Source organism: Saccoglossus kowalevskii, chromosome 6 (assembly GCF_978046115.1).
Source record: "Saccoglossus kowalevskii chromosome 6, keSacKowa6.1, whole genome shotgun sequence".
Classification (NCBI taxonomy): domain Eukaryota; kingdom Metazoa; phylum Hemichordata; class Enteropneusta; family Harrimaniidae; genus Saccoglossus; species Saccoglossus kowalevskii.
In genome coordinates, this window is record NC_140646.1 from 5,065,913 (window position 1) to 5,082,405 (window position 16,493).

Sequence of the window (16,493 nt, forward strand, 5' to 3'; positions counted from 1 at the left end):
TGACTGAGATGAAGTATAGAAGCAATCCGTGAATTAGTCGTGTTTTGGAGTCGTATTTTCAAGAAGTCGAAAATGGTATTTTAACCAAACAAATTTTTGTTAAAATTGAATTCAAGAAAGCTTAGAACTGTGCTGAGTCATGAAGACACATTAAAATTAATTCAAGAAATCTTAGAACTGTGCTGAGTCATAAAGACACATTAAATTGAATTCAAGAAAGCTTAGAACTGTGCTGAGTCTTAAAGACACATTAAAATTGAATTCAAGAAAGCTTAGAACTGTGCTGAGTCTTAAAGACACATTAAAATTAATTCAAGAAATCTTAGAACTGTGCTGAGTCTTAAAGACACATTAAAATTGAATTCAAGAAAGCTTAGAAATGTGCTGAGTCTTAAAGACACATTAAAATTAATTCAAGAAATCTTAGAACTGTGCTGAGTCTTAAAGACACATTAAAATTAATTCAAGAAATCTTAGAACTGTGCTGAGTCTTAAAGACACATTAAAATTGAATTCAAAATTAGCCTTTCAAAGAAAAAGCTTGGCAACTAATGTTTGTCTGATATCTATCAAAATTTATAATACATCTGTTTTCAGTCTAATTCCAGGGCACACATTCAATTTAAATCTGATTTTTTGTGATATCAGAAATGGGCTAATATAATTACTAGTAAATATCTTATCTAAATATAAAAACATGTCTATGGATTACCCCCAATGAACCAGAAGATTTAGGTCTGTGTGTTATCCATTGTGTATCATTATGTGATAATCCTAATAAAATAGGTGAAAAGTGATTAGTAATGCAAATAAGGTAATTATTATGAATAAACCAAAAAGAGATTGTTGAATTGCTTTAGAGTATATATATATATTTTTAAATATTTGTCTGCGCCAGGCGACATTGAATGTCACTGTTGTCTCTTCTGACTTTTTTGTTTGCTTGCAAGTGCTAGTGCTGACCCTTTGATGTTCAGCCTAAGGTAGGATTTGAACTTGGGTCTATCAATCACGAGTCTGATGCGACAACCACTATGCTACCAGTGTCCGGTAAAACTAATAAAGTCTGCACAATGTCACAGAAATGTGATTAGAACCAACAAATTATGAATTATGCAAATTAATATGAAGACTTTCTGAAAATTGTCAAATCATTAGGCAAATTAGGTAAATATATGCATGGTATTTTACCCAAAACTATTCTATGCATTAGTTCGGAGCATCTATGTATAAAGTTTCATCAAAATCCAATAAGTGGTTCTTTAGATATCAGTGGAACAGCTAAAAATTAGCTTTTAGTTAAATATAGTTGCGATATGAACTTGATTAAAACCCGTTCCCATATTAAACTCAATGCAGTTCAACATAGAATTGCGTTTTAATTAATTTTAATTAAAAGAAAGTTGAATATCCCGAGACTGAATATAGAAATGTTTGTGAAGCTTAGGTTTAGTAAAGGAGGAATTAATTTTTCCCCGAGGACTATGAAAAAGGTCCTTGGAATGTGTGTATGTCATCTTCCTAGCAACATACTAGTACTGGTTAATCAATCTAAGTACACACACACTCTAACTTCAATTATGTGCTTCACACATAGGAGTCAAAAACAAGACATTGTCACAAAATATACAAATCTAATATTCCTAATATACACAAGTATCAATCCATTGGAGTAGAAGTATTCAAGGAAAAAGTCGAAAACATTTCGACCAAAAATAATACATTAATTGAAGCCGCAAGCGGTGTCACTGGGCCCAAGCTATCAGATGTATATTCCATAAATAATGAGGTCATTGGATTGCCATTGGGGTAGTTTAAATGATCTGTACCATAAAGTCGAAATTTGGTTTGGTTATCGAAATATGGTTTCCATATTAATGAGGTTACATGATCATACATGTACATGTATATGGCAATCTTATGTTAGTTACATATTTTGTTTCATTATGGCACTGGTTGCATGTCCCATTCTGCAAGAGTGTTTCAGACATGACAGTTGTGCTTAATAATGAGTTGACATACATGGTCATCTATTATTTTAGTCAGATCCCTTGATTAACATCTTCAAAATGTAGGTTTCACCTTCCTAACTGCAACAGTGTTTAAGATACAACAGTTAAAACCACCCATCCAATGGGCTTCAAACCACACAATCTAACCATGTACCATTCCGTGAAAGAATGTGTCCCAAGAATAGAATGCATAATACTAAATATGCAGTTGATTGGTTGAAGCAGCAATGAGAAACAAATGCGCAAACTTTTGCTAATTTTGTCAATAATCTAAGATTGCGACCAAACCATGTGACCAATCAATTTTTTTTTTTTTTTTTTTGTGTATAAAGCTATGGTTAAACATGTTAAGTGCAAAATATCAAAATGATTGGTTAGAGCATTTAATGTCCAAACTTTCAGTCATGACCGATCAAAATTATATTATTTTTCTCATATGAAGCTATAACAAGACATACTATATGCCAAATATCCCGTTGATTGGTTGAAGCACCTTTGAGAGCAAATGCCCAAACTTTTCTAAACCATTTTGCATAAAATCCAAGATGGAGGCCAAACCACGCGACTGATTTGAATTCTTTTTTTATGTTTCTGAAAGAGTTCAAAATAGAGATGCCATGCAGCAAATTAGAAGATAATCTCTCAAGTGTGGCATGAGTAAAAACTACTTCCTGTTCAGAAGCGATCCAAAATGGCTGCCAAACCATGTGATCAATCATAACATATTTATCAAACTTAATGTAATTCATACATAGATAATACCATATTAAAAGCTGGTCAATCCTTTCCCAGCAATAATGAATACACAGCTACACACAAACTGATATCCACACAAACAAGCACATACAAAGTTAAAACACTGCATTTGGCCAAACTAGTGCAATGATACAAAAATAAACTGAAAGTTATCTATCAGTCATGCAACTACACAATTATGCTTGTTTTTACAAAAAATGCTGAAAGTAGTTAATTAGTATGCAAATTACAGTAGCTAATTATCACTCAGATTAATTCCTAGTAGTATTCAACATCTAAAGGCACATACTCTGACATACTATACACAATTCATTTGAGCAAACTGTATCAATGTCATTTTCAAAGCAGCCTCTCTGCTGAGATAGCTCCACTGTTAGCAATGCACATTTCAATTAAAAAATTTAAGATATAAAAAGAACAATATGCATAGTATCAGAGCATCGGATTTTGAAAATATCTCAATACCAAAAATATTTATCAATCAAAGAAAGCTTAGAAAGAACTCCCGTGTGCTGAGAGTATTGAAGACACATTCAAAATTACTTGTACTTGAGATATTGATGGAATAGCTGAAAACTAATTATGTAAATCAGGTAACTGATATGAACAGATTTGAATGTAAAACTAATAAGGCCTGCGTAATGTAATATCTATGTACCAAGTTTCATTGAAATATGATTAGAACAAAAAAAATATGAATTATTATTAGAGAATTAATATGAACAAATTTCAACCCAAAATTAATCAGGCCTGTCTATTGTTCTAGAGCATTTATGTACCAAATTTTATTCAAATGTGATGATCAGTAATTGAGATATCAGTGTTAATTATTTCAATTAGGTGATTAATAAGCATAAATATTTACCAAAAACTAATTGGGTCTCTGCATAGTCCTAGGTTCATTGAAAAGTGATGATGAATACTCTTATGAAAGTTTTAATAAAATCCAATTAGTGGTTCTTTATATATCAGTGGAACATTCATGGAAAAAAATAACTAATTATGCAAATTAGGTAATTAATATCCACAATTATTTACCCTAAAACTAATCAGGTCTCTGCGTAGTCCTAGAGGATCTATGTAGCAAGTCTCATTGAAATATGATGATCAGTACTTGAGTTATCAGGCGAAAAGCTGAAAATTAACTAATTATGCTAATATGGTGATTAGTATGCACAAGTGTTTACCCCAAAACTAATCAGGTATCTGCAGTCTTTAAGTAACTATGTACCAGTTTCATTGAAATGTGATGATTACTACTTGAAATATCAAAAGCTGAAAATAAATTAATTATGCAAATTAGGTAATTAATATGTACTGATGTTACTCTTAAAACTATCAGGTCTGTGCAGTGTCCTATGACATCTATGTACCAAGATTTATTGAAATGTGATGATTAGTACTTGAGATATCAGTGGAAAAGTCAAAAATTGATTAATCATTATGCAAATTAGGTAATTAATATTGCACAGATTTTTACCCAAAACTAATCAAATCTGTGCATTAGTTCAGAGCATCTACGTGCTAAGTTTCATCAAAATCCAATGAGTGGTTCTTTAGATATCAGTGGAACAATCATTGAGCAGCTAAAAATCAGCTAATTATCATGCAAATTAGGTAATTAATATGCATGGATTTTTACCAAAACCTAATCAAATCTGCGTATTGGCCCATAACATCTATGCACCAAGTTTCATCAAAAATCAATGTATGGTTCTTGAGATATCAGTGGAGCAGACACACAAAGACACCCTAACTGCTTCGCACACGGGAGTCAAAAATAGAGAATTGAAGGAACGAGATGAACAAATCTAAGAGAGGTACACATGTACCGGTAGTACCAATATGTATAATATCAAGGCAATCTGATTTGTGGTTTTCAACAAGAAGTCAAAAATATCACTTTATACAAAAAATATTCATTAAAATTAGAGAATTAATGATTATATCACGAAATGAATAAATCTGAGAGGTCTGCCCAAGGTACATATACACCAAGTATCAAAGCAATAAGAATTTTAGTTTTCAAGTCGTCCAAAAAGTAACAAGCAGCCTATCGGCTGAGATAGCTCTGCTGGTAGCAATGCAAATTTCAATTAAAGAACTGAAGATATTAAAAAATGAACAATATGTATAGTATCAAAACAATCAGACATGTTTTCAATAAGAATTCAAAAATATCACTTTTTACCAAAAATATGAGGTCCACATGTAGTACCTGTATATATGTGATATCAAAGCAATCAAACTTGCAGTTTTTAACAAGAAATCGAAAATATCTTTTTACCAAAAATATTCACCAAAATTAGAGAATTGAAGATATCGTGAAATGAACAAACCAAGAGGTCTACCCAATTCAGGCTTGTAGTTTTCAATAAGTCGAAAAAGTAAAACATTGACACAGACAATCACTCGTATGATAAGCTCCGCTCGACAAAGTCAACAGCAGAGCTAAAAAGTTTACACTGACGACAATCACTCGTCCACGTTTGATAAGATAAGCTTGACAAAATCGATAGCTTAGCTAAAAGTTTAAACTGCACTTCAGAACACGAGTTTGTTTTTACCAATTCTTACTTTTGCACGACATCCTTCAAAATCTGCCTCAAACCAAAAGTACATCGACTTTGCACACAAACTATTGTGTCGATATTTTCGAGTCAAGATTTGCTTCACTATGTAAATTTGCCTAACAGACTGCAAGGTGGAATTTCAAACGCTCGACTGCAATAACGGCAGGTCTATCGCCACAATAGAAAATTTGTCAGCTAGTGGAAATTGAAAGAACAGTTACACTATGCAAAAATAATGCAGGAACTTCATATTGATAAATAGAAAGTAAAATCTTAAATTTGGGGAATTTGAAACTTTTTTTCAAACAAACTCAAAAATTATTACATCAGAATTCATTTTTTGCAGTAATTTACATTTCCTTCCCATACGTTTGAAATGGTTGCAAGAATACACTTGTAGATATTAGGGTAATGCATTTTATGTGTTAACATAAAGCCCTACTTTGACAGGGGTACAACTGCTTGGCCTGCTAAAGAGTTATCCTTATCAAGCCCATTCATTAATTGGGCTTTATTCAATACAAAAACCATTGCTTGTCAGCCAGTTATTTGCATGATCAGTATCTAACCACTGCATGGCATACTGATCATTTAGTTTCATTCAACATCTGGCAGATTTGATGGTTTTAGATAAACCACAAAAAAAAGGTTTGTTTGGATAATTATTAGATCTTTATTCATTGTATTTTCTATCACACAGAATAACACATTCTTAAGTTTGTGCAAACAAATCCAAACGCACGGAGTTCCAACTTTATATAACTTTGGCAAAATGATTTTAAACTGACTATTTACTTTTTACACGATTCAATCCTTCAAACAATATATAAAAGTACGAGGGTTTGATAGCAAGCCTAGGGATTACAATTGTTAACCTCAAATTGCAAGACCCCCCCCCCCCTCCCTCCCCTAGTCAAAAATCTATTATGATGAAAGAGTTGACTTATGTTGTTGCACGCAGTTCATTTCAATAAAATCACGTTATGTGGTTTTCTTGGGCTTGAGGATGTGTTGAATTTCATCGTATATAACAAGTACAAGGGCGCCACCAGTACCACGAAGGATGTTGGAAAGTGCTCCTTTGAAGAATGCTCTTCCACCTTCATTTTGATAGATTTTCCTCCAGCAGTCAACTGTGCCCTTGTAGATGATGTCTTTACGACCACTCTGCATCATCATTCGTCTTCTGACTGTATCAAATGGATAGGATAGGATTCCAGAGCACACTGTAACAGTCTGGGCAATCATCCAGGACAGGATCACATTACGCTGGTACTTCTGTGGTACGAATGATTTTACTGTATCAAAGCAACCAAAGTAAGATGCACGGTAGATGATAATACCTTGGACTGAGACGTTGAAACCACGGTACAGACCAATGAGCCCATCAGACTTGTAGATTTTGGCAAGACAATTACCAAGGCCAGAGAATTGCCTGTCAGCCGCACCTTTACCAACATCAGCTGCAAGACGGGTTCTGGCGAAATCAAGTGGGTAGACAAAACACAAGGAAGTTGCACCAGCAGCACCACCAGAAGCCAAGTTACCAGCAAAGAACCGCCAGAAATTTTTCTTCTTATCGATGCCAGCCACAAATATCTGCTTGTATTTGTCTTTAAAGGCAAAGTTGAGAGCCTGAGTAGGGAAGTATCTTATAACATTGGCCAAGTTACCACGCCAAAGTGACACAAACCCCTGTTCTTTTACTACTCTTGAAAAACAGTCTCCAATACCCTTGTACTTTTGGGCAGCTGAAATCTGGGTTGATGCATCTTGGACCTGTTTAAAACAAAATTTGGCTCAGTTAGTTTAGATGCATTAATATATAATAAAAATTGTCAATCCAATTGCCTATATGCATCTTCACATCAATTGAGAAAATGTGGCTATTATAGATAAAACAAAACATTTTGATACCAAAAAAAACATTGAAGTTGGGACAATAGAAGATAAAATTGTGCTCAAATGAAAGTAGGAATCATTGTAAACTGAGCAAAACTTTCCTCTGATAATGATTAAGGGTTCATCTTGACATCCAAGATAAATGACCCGGATGAATGAAGCACAAATCATCAGTCTAGTTTTGAACATGGACCGATAAATGTTTTCACAATGTGTTTTCTTGCTCGGAACATGGATGTAAAAAAACAAGCGGGGCGTCAAATAAATCCTATAGATTTCTTTTCAGACCAAATTAATTTTTTCAATTTTTTTTATCAGAGGTTTATTTGGGATTGTTAGCTTTCTGTCAATGTGTACACTACATTCTTATCCAGCTACTAAACTCAGTAGGGGTCAAAGGGCACTACAACACATTCAGTTGAATTTTATACAGTCTTTGCAATCAGCAGGGTTTGAATTGAAAGTGAATTCTCTCATTTTTTATGTGAACTGCATGCTATTTAAAAATTCTATAATGTGTAATCTTAGTTTATTGCATGGCATTGCTCTACACATGCTGTAATGAAATGCATTTGAAAACCAATATGCAATGTTCCAGACAGTGTGCAAACCTACAGCCATTTATTTTATGCAAGCCATCGTTTTGTGGAATAGTCATGCAACTAACTAAATCTCAACTATGTTTTTATACATTTTGAACTGACATCCTTTTAGTATTTATTAGGAAAATTATAAGTTTTTGCTGTTTAGTAGAACGCTTTAACAACTGTTAGTATAGTATACTGATTGTACGATCACTACAACAATGGTTGTTGTCAATGAAGTTTAAAATATGCGATCGGTTGTAAAACCTCAGTCGTATTGTTCTAGAGTTAACAGAGCTATTTCTACCTCCACGAATATATACAACTTGGCATATATCCAAATAAGCCGCACTGGCAACGCCGGAAAACCTTTTACTACTAATACAACTACCATCTGACTTTCAAAACTGCTAAGTTGGAATTGTAACAAAATGTCTACTTAAGGCCCTCTAGTTCATCTAAGAACACGTTAGAAAGTACAATTACATATGCCAAAAGGAACAAGGTCAGCCAGGCGGCGACATAAAAATGCCGGTTGGTGATCCCTACAATTTTCACAAGAAAATTACTATAGTTAACTGTCAAAAGAAGATCAGTTACAAGGCGTGAACGACATTAAACAAAATCGACGATAAACTTTAAGAATATTTTTAAGGAGGAATTCTTCAGACAAGAACATGTGACTTTTTACCGGCATCCACATGCACGTAGACATTGACCTCCGTATTCAACCTAGCGCATTAGAACCAACAGAATTTCAATTTTCTCACCTGTAAAAGCAGTTTGACTCGCTCAATTGGTGCTACGGCTGTCTTCGATACTGCTGCAGCAGTACCACCTACAAGCAAATCCTTGCAAAAAGATTTCACGGATTCTTTGGAAATAGACATGACTCCGTGGTACTGTATAAAGCTGGAATACGCCGGCAAAATGGACGCAGCAATGCCAGGACTACAATTAAATACGTCACCATTCACACACTTCACATGGAATTTTTATGAAATGAATGCGCGGAATGGTTGTGATTTTCCTCATCATCTTTTTTTTCGTATTTTTTTTAAAACCTACATGTCGTAATAAAAATAAACAATATAACATACAGCATTCGAAGAATGGAGATAAAAGTGGAGATTAGGGTGTGTAATTATTTATGTAACTACTTTCTGTCGAGCGGACGACGCAGTCAGTCAGCAGCTGTGATGAAGCCCTACGTCATCGTTTGCCCACGTGTTCTACTTCGAGAATTGTGGGTAATCACTGCCCGATCGATCGCACATTCAATATTGTTTAAATACATGCATTATACTGTGTTCGTAACTTGCTCACTCACCCGCAGTACTTTTCAACGTATTTTTAGCTTACGTCGTACAAAATTCTCCATGTGCCGAGTTATCGGGTTTTGTCGCAAATAACCCTTGACCTTTTTTATTCGGCTTTTCTTTTCACTGACAGTTAATGATTCCATTTATGCACAGACTGAGTATATCACTCAGGTTACACCTTAACATTACAAGCAATATCGGATGCATGTATTGAATACAGTTCAGTGGTTGCTATGGACGACATGAGCATATATTCTACGAAATACTTTTACCACGTCCCGTGCCAGTGTGACCCACTAATATTGCCTGAGTTTGAGACGCTATAAATAGTAATGGGGTTTTATCTGGAATTGGTAGCAAGGGCCAAATGGGTATAGTTCAACCATGGAGGTATTATGCTCCATGGTTCAACGTTGAATTGTATACTAGTACATGGTAACTCAAAATGCCACTACTGGTATCACGTCAGTCGGGTCGTTTCTATGAATCTTATTCCAGAAGTCACGTCCTTAAGGTTGGTTGCTCCATGGTTTAATCACAAGGTCAAATGTGAAAAAATGGGGTCACGGTGCACGGATTAAACGTGATAATTATACAGATTATGGAGTTTATACATGGGGGTGGGGGGTAATACACGATTTGTTTAATAATTTGAAGAAAAAAAACTTTGCGATTGTTTAAAACTCAGGATAATTAAACAATGTGTCCTAAAACTACATGTTTTGTTTAAATTAAAAAGACCGGACCTGTACGGACCTGTTTGTATTAATACGACAGGTTCAATAACTTGATAATATAGGGCGATAGAACCAAACCAGTTTCGGGAAATGTGGACTTGGACCAATCCTAAGCCACGTTAATGTCAAGGTCACACGGAACGAACACGCATTTTCTGCATGCACGCTAAGTAAGATCAAGTGGTCCTATAGAGTACTACACCTCCATGTACCAACGTGTAACAATAATGAGATGCTGAATTGTTCATCGAGTTACGGATATCGAGTTACGAACAATGAGTTACGAAAACATCGAGTTACAATTACCACGCCCATATTTCAGAAACCCAAATTGTAACTCGATGTTCAATTACAGTTAACAGAACTTCGAGTTACATATATTTTTTTATTTTTATTAAACGTCCACATTTAGTAACTCGGTGTTCAATTAACAGTTAACAGAACTTCGAGCTACGGGCAACCTATGTTTTTTTTTTCTTTTTTTTTTCTTTTTTTGAACGTTCTTTAATAACTCGAAATTTAATTATCAGTTAATCGAACATCAAATTACGGGAAGCATACAACGTTGAACAAAATAAAAATTCTATGTTGCCCGTAACACGAAGTTTCGTTAAGCGTTAATTGACCATTGAGTGGTTTCGCAAAATTGGGCGTGGTTTATAAAATATGGGCGTGATCATTTTTGTAACTCGAACAATTCAGCATCCCTACAATAATATGTTAACAGAGACATGGGCCACTATAAATGACACATTTTCCCTTGATGGGTATAAATCCTTATGTAGTATTCGACCCAAGCATTGTTACCTTGGCAAGTACTCTGGTGGAATTCTATTGTTATGCAAAACGCATGGTTTCCAGTCAGTAAATCAATTGTATAGCAAGTCTGCGGATATAATGTGGGTGAAAATGAAAACTAATGATCATTTATTACTTATAATTGGTATTGTATATTTATCTCCCGAGGGCTCTTCTTTATATTCTGATATTAATTTATTTGATGTACTTGAAATTTAATACGCTAAATATTCCCAAATGTATCCCAACTACCATTGTTTGGTCTGTGGTGATTTTAATGCTAGATCTGCGAATCTAGTAGATTATTTAAGCCAAGCAAATATAGTACATGTTCCCTGTCATGAAGAATATTTGAGTGATGATATTTTACCACCAAGACGGTCACATGACACAGAGACAAACCGGTACGGCCAACCCCTTTTAGAGTTATGTAAATCATCTGGGTTACGTATTATGAATGGACGTTTTGCAGACAATAGCGGCTACTTTACGTGTTTAAAAGGTCAAGGTGGTAGTGTTGTGGATTATTTGTTATGTAATACCTCAGTTATGAAATATCTAACAAATTTCCATGTGGATGACAGAATTGAGTCAGATCACCAACCTTTAATTTTTAGTGTTGTGTCATGAATTTGTTTTTGCGTATCTGTTGACCGACTTAATTAGCTGATTATTAGCTGAATTGCTGTGTTATGTCTGTCATCGTTTAGGCCTATTTGAAGTTTTGGACGGAACTTGGCTCAGTGATTTGGAACTAATTATCAGATAACCGTCGCGATTCTGACAGTTGGTATCCATAGTTATTAATGTAGTGAACGATTAATCAAAAGATATGACGTATTCAGTACTTAGTGTGATTGGCTTTACGATTGAAGGTTACGCCCTAGAGTCTTTTTACTGTTTTGTAATTGGTTAGAGTTTTGAAAGTGAATAAAGAGAGTTTGAGTTGGTCTTGGGGAGCACAGCACGATAGACGCACTCCTGGGCAGTCAGAGTCCTGGGCAGTCGTGGTCCAGTCCTGGAGAGCTTTGGGGCGAGCGTTGACGCAGTCTAAGAGAGTCTTGGGTCAGCCTTGGATAGTCTTGGGGACTTTTCCCCAGGGCGCTGTGTCTGGTAGAGTGCTCGATTGACCGACTAAGACGAGAGCTGAAACGTATTTCGTTGTGTGTGTCTTATTTGACTGTAAAGCTTAACTGGCTTTCCCGATCCCATATCTCAAGGGGGCGAGATAGAGAAACGAGACGAGTTTCCCCCCTGACAAGTGTGGAGAACCCGAGAGTAGAAAGAATTTCCCCCTGATAGTGAAACAAAATCGCAATGCTATAGTAGCCTCGAATGTCGCACCGGTTACAAGTGATGATCCAATATTTTATAAAATAGCCTGGGATGAAAAATATAGCGAAAATTTTCACCGTTTTTGGAACGGAGAACGCGCTGCTTTAATGTTGGAATCACTTTATGATTTGATGAGTAGCAATAGTTTGGATGAGTCAATTACTCGTATTGTTGATCTTTTATATACTGCCGCAGCTGAAATGAAACTCGCTCGATAACCTAAGAAAGCAAAAAGCCAGTTATCGGAAATTATTGGCACTAAAGAAAAAACAATTTGAAGAGAGAGAGAAATTTAAACTACTGGAGGCATCCAAACAAACAAATTCAAAAAACTTTTGGTCCCTGCTAAAAACAAATAAAAATAGCCCTTCTTTAAATATTTCTAACGATGAATGGTTTGGTTATTTTCGAAACCTGTTCAGTTATAATGAAGGTGAAATTGATGTGGACCCTTTTTACGAAGAGGTTAAATAGTTTGTGGACAATTTTAACTTTCAAAAAAGTGACCAGGATTGTAACCATATTAATTGTGACGAACTTGGGAGCAAAATTACACTCGAGGAAGTTAACAAAGTAATTCATGACATGAAAAGGGGTAAAGCTACAGGGTATGATGGCATACCAGTTGAATTGTTAAAACAATGTCCCACCGAATTTACAGTTGTACTAGTTAAATTATTCAATAAGTTATATTCTGCTGGTTACTTTCCGAGTGATTGGGTATTGGGGTTGACTGTACCTCTATACAAAAAGGGTGATATTCAAAATGTTAATAACTATGGGGGAATTACATTATTATCACTGCTGGGTAAAGTATTTGCTTCTATAATATATACCAGATTGAACAAATGGGTCGAAAGAAATTGCCCTTTGAACGAAAATCAAGCTGGATTTCGCAAGTCGTATAGCACGCTAGATAATATGTTTATATTAGACACCATCATAAATAGATATTTCACTCTTAAGAGCAGACTTTATTGTGTGTTTGTCGATTTTGAAAAAGCGTTCGACCATATTAATCATTATATGTTAATCTTTAAATTGCTAAAAAATGGTCTTCATGGTCGCTTTTTCAAAATTGTACAGTCTATGTATAGCAATATAAAGTCTCGTGTACGAAGCCCAAAAGGGGTAACGGAAACGTTTAAATGTCTATGTGGGGTTCAACAAGGCTCTATTTTGTCACCTCTTCTGTTTGCATTGTTTATAAACAACCTCGGTGACTATTTGGAGCACAGACTTTCAGGTGTATATGTTGGTTAGAACCGCCCACTTTGCATAATCCAAGCTTTAATGAATGACGTCACCGTTCGTTATCAGCACAGACCGTCAAAAAACTCCATAGCGTGAAAGAAAATGGCCAAAAAAACAAAGTTTTTCACAGATATAAATGTCGGTTCATGATTTTTCTCGAAAAAAACTTTCAAAGCATTTCATTTACAATTAGCCCATGTAAATTTTGCTGCTAAAACGGGAGTTAACGTTGATTGAAGTTTGAAATCATAAAAGTGCCGATTTCTCGGTGTTCGGTTTCTGGCAATTATCGTTGACGTAATTTTAAATGGCGTTTCAGTGAATAGCGCTACGATGTCGCCGTTTAGCTTTTCTTACTCTTGGATATGTTGGCTTCATATCCGTATTTACATATTTGCAAAATTCTATTGCGTTTTTTCACAAACCTCGCGCAAACCACCGGTGTACTCTAACTTTAACACCAAAAAACGTGCTTGAAATTTGTGATTTTCGGAAAGAAAAAAAAATTAATGCAAAAAATAGAAATACGGATTTAAACTTCATGACCTTTGCTTCAAAACAGTGTAAAGTTTTGGATCGCATGAATGACTGTAGAGATGACAATTAAAATTTTATTCACGTTAGTTAAGTTATCAGCCCCGCTGATTTTCAGAATCACGTGACGCTAAAACAAACACAATGTTCACAAAATATTAATAATAGGAAAATACAAGTCAAGAGCTTTCCAAATATATATAGATTGTATGGTTTCTTGTAAAATTTATTCCGATTATAGGTGTTTACATTTTTCATGCAAAAAAACTATCCTATTGTTTTACTTACTATTTGCTGACGATTTAATATTATTAATTTCGAATGCAGTTGGTTTACAAAGACTGCTGAACGGTTTATCAGAGTATTCGGGTAAATGGAAACTCAAAGGCAATATTAGTAAAACAAAAATTGTAGTTTTTAGAAATGCCGGCAAATTAAGGCATTATGAGAAATGGCACAACAATGGTGAACAACTTCCGGTTGTGCCTATTTTTTGTTATCTGGGTATTACTTTTTCGAATAATGGTCGCTGGTTTAGATCCCAAAAAGTGATTGCCGAGCAGGCGAGTAAAGCAATATTTGCTTTAAAAAAATACAGTGATATTGATGTACAAATGTATTTAAAGATTTTTGACTGTAAAATTTTACCAGAATATTGATGTATGGCAGTGAAATTTGGGGTTTTGACAAAGGGGTAAATATTGAGGAAACACATCGCAAGTTTTGTAAATTTATTTTAAATTTGCATACAACCACAGCAAATCCTGTAATTTATGGAGAATTAGGCAGACTACCACTAATCCATTTGCGTTACATACGTATTATTAAATTTTGGTTGAAAATTTAAAAAATGCAAACACAGCGTTATGTTTATCAATGTTACCTCTTCCAGTATAAAGAAGCGGAAAACAACCGTAAATGTTGGGCTTTCCAAGTCAAAGAACTACTATTTTCGCACGGTTTTGGTTTTGTTTGGTTAAACTAAGGCGTGGAAGATAACTGTTTCTTTTTGTCTCTATTCACCCAAAGAGTTCATGATATGTACAAACAAACTTGGTTTACAGATCTCAACAATTATCCTAAACTCGATAAATACAGAGATTTTAAGATCGATTTTGGATGTGAAAAATATTTGCATTTAATAAAAGACAACAAGTTACGTTCTGCGCTATGTCAGCTTAGAACATCATCCCACAACCTTCGGGTTGAATCTGATCGTAAACTAAACATACCGAGGAATATGAGAATCTGTAAATTATGTAATTTAGGGTTGGTTGAGGATGAATACCATTTTTGCCTTGTATGTCCACGTTATGTAAATCTTAGAAAAAAATATTTACCTATCAAATCAGACTTACGAAAAATTTCTTAGTTTAATGCAGTTTGACAACTTATCTGTACTTCAAATTTCAAAATTTGTATTCTACGCTTCTAAACACAGAGTCAATCTACTTAACCAGTTGTGACGAGTAGATTCAACAATTATTTAAAGGAATCCCTCTGTATGTATTTTTCTATTTTTTTATTTATTGTACCATAGGCCTGAGGCCATTGTACTGAATAAAATTCATATAGATAATATGTTAATGAATGTTATAGAAATATGCTTGAAATAATAACATTACAAATTAACTTCTATTCGAGTCACAGTCTCATTTCTATGATATACGGACTGTGTGTTCAGACAAAGTAATATATGGTCTTCACTTTACTAAAAAAACTGTTAGGGTAAATCAAACTATAATACTTATATTTTCTGTAATATTGCTCTATTCCTGTGGCACTACTCTTTTACATTTACTGTTCAATAGTTTCGAATACTTCTATTTCTGTGCAAAAGTTATCTACAAATAAATAAAATGCATGCCTTCTTTAGAATGTTAGATTGTGCTGACAGCTTAATTACTCAACCTATTTCTTCATAATAATACAAATAATACTTCGTTAAAAGACAATACATTTGAGGGAAAACTTTTTTTGTCAATAATTCTGTTCTTAATAGACCAATTTAAACTCTGGATCGAAATATAATTCATCAAATCATCAGACTGCTTAGGAAATCATATTTACGACCATACTTATCTAAAAAAAATTAACGTGATACTTTCGAATAAACTTGTTTGGTTTTAGGAAAGGTCACTTAAGCCTGTATGGTGGTCGTCAGAAATTATCATAAATGGTGATTATGTAGTCAGAAAATGACAAAAATAATTATTTATTAACAACATACCCCGATTTTATCATCTACCTACTTTAAATTTAGCTGTCATTGACATTGTCATAATACACGTTTACATTTTCTTAACTTAACTTTTGTATGACAAAATAAATAGTAAATGATTCATTGTTATAAAGACACAATTATACATCAAGGAAACATAACTATTGCAAACAAAATACTAGAACCGAGTAAAGAAAATTGCATATCAAATTAGAAGAACAGTTAGTGCAACATTCAATACTAGCATGTAGCTCCCCTTCTAGCTCCATGATACTAGTAGCCTGGTTCCCACATATTTGAAAAAAGGTTTAAACTAGAAAATTACATCATGTCACGCCGAACGTCGCGAATCGATTTCGACTAAGTAAGCATAATTTAAAGTTCGAAACAGGATGACACCCAAGACCAAACCGGCAGTATGGATTTTTTTTTACCCTCCCCTGTTCTCATTAAAGTTATGTCTAG

At 34.4% G+C, this 16,493-nt stretch overlaps 1 protein-coding gene across 1 annotated transcript; it reads right to left on the reverse strand.

The window, feature by feature from the left end:
• Positions 1 to 5,990: 5,990 nt before the first annotated feature.
• Positions 5,991 to 8,798, reverse strand: LOC100372047 (ADP/ATP translocase 1-like). The gene is made up of 2 exons (XM_002741111.4): positions 8,598 to 8,798; positions 5,991 to 7,120 (listed from the first exon to the last, which is right to left on the reverse strand). Exons 1-2 carry the CDS (start codon positions 8,715 to 8,717, stop codon positions 6,323 to 6,325), a joined length of 918 nt encoding a protein of 305 aa, XP_002741157.2. The 5' UTR covers positions 8,718 to 8,798; the 3' UTR covers positions 5,991 to 6,322.
• Between the last annotated feature and the right edge of the window lie 7,695 nt (positions 8,799 to 16,493).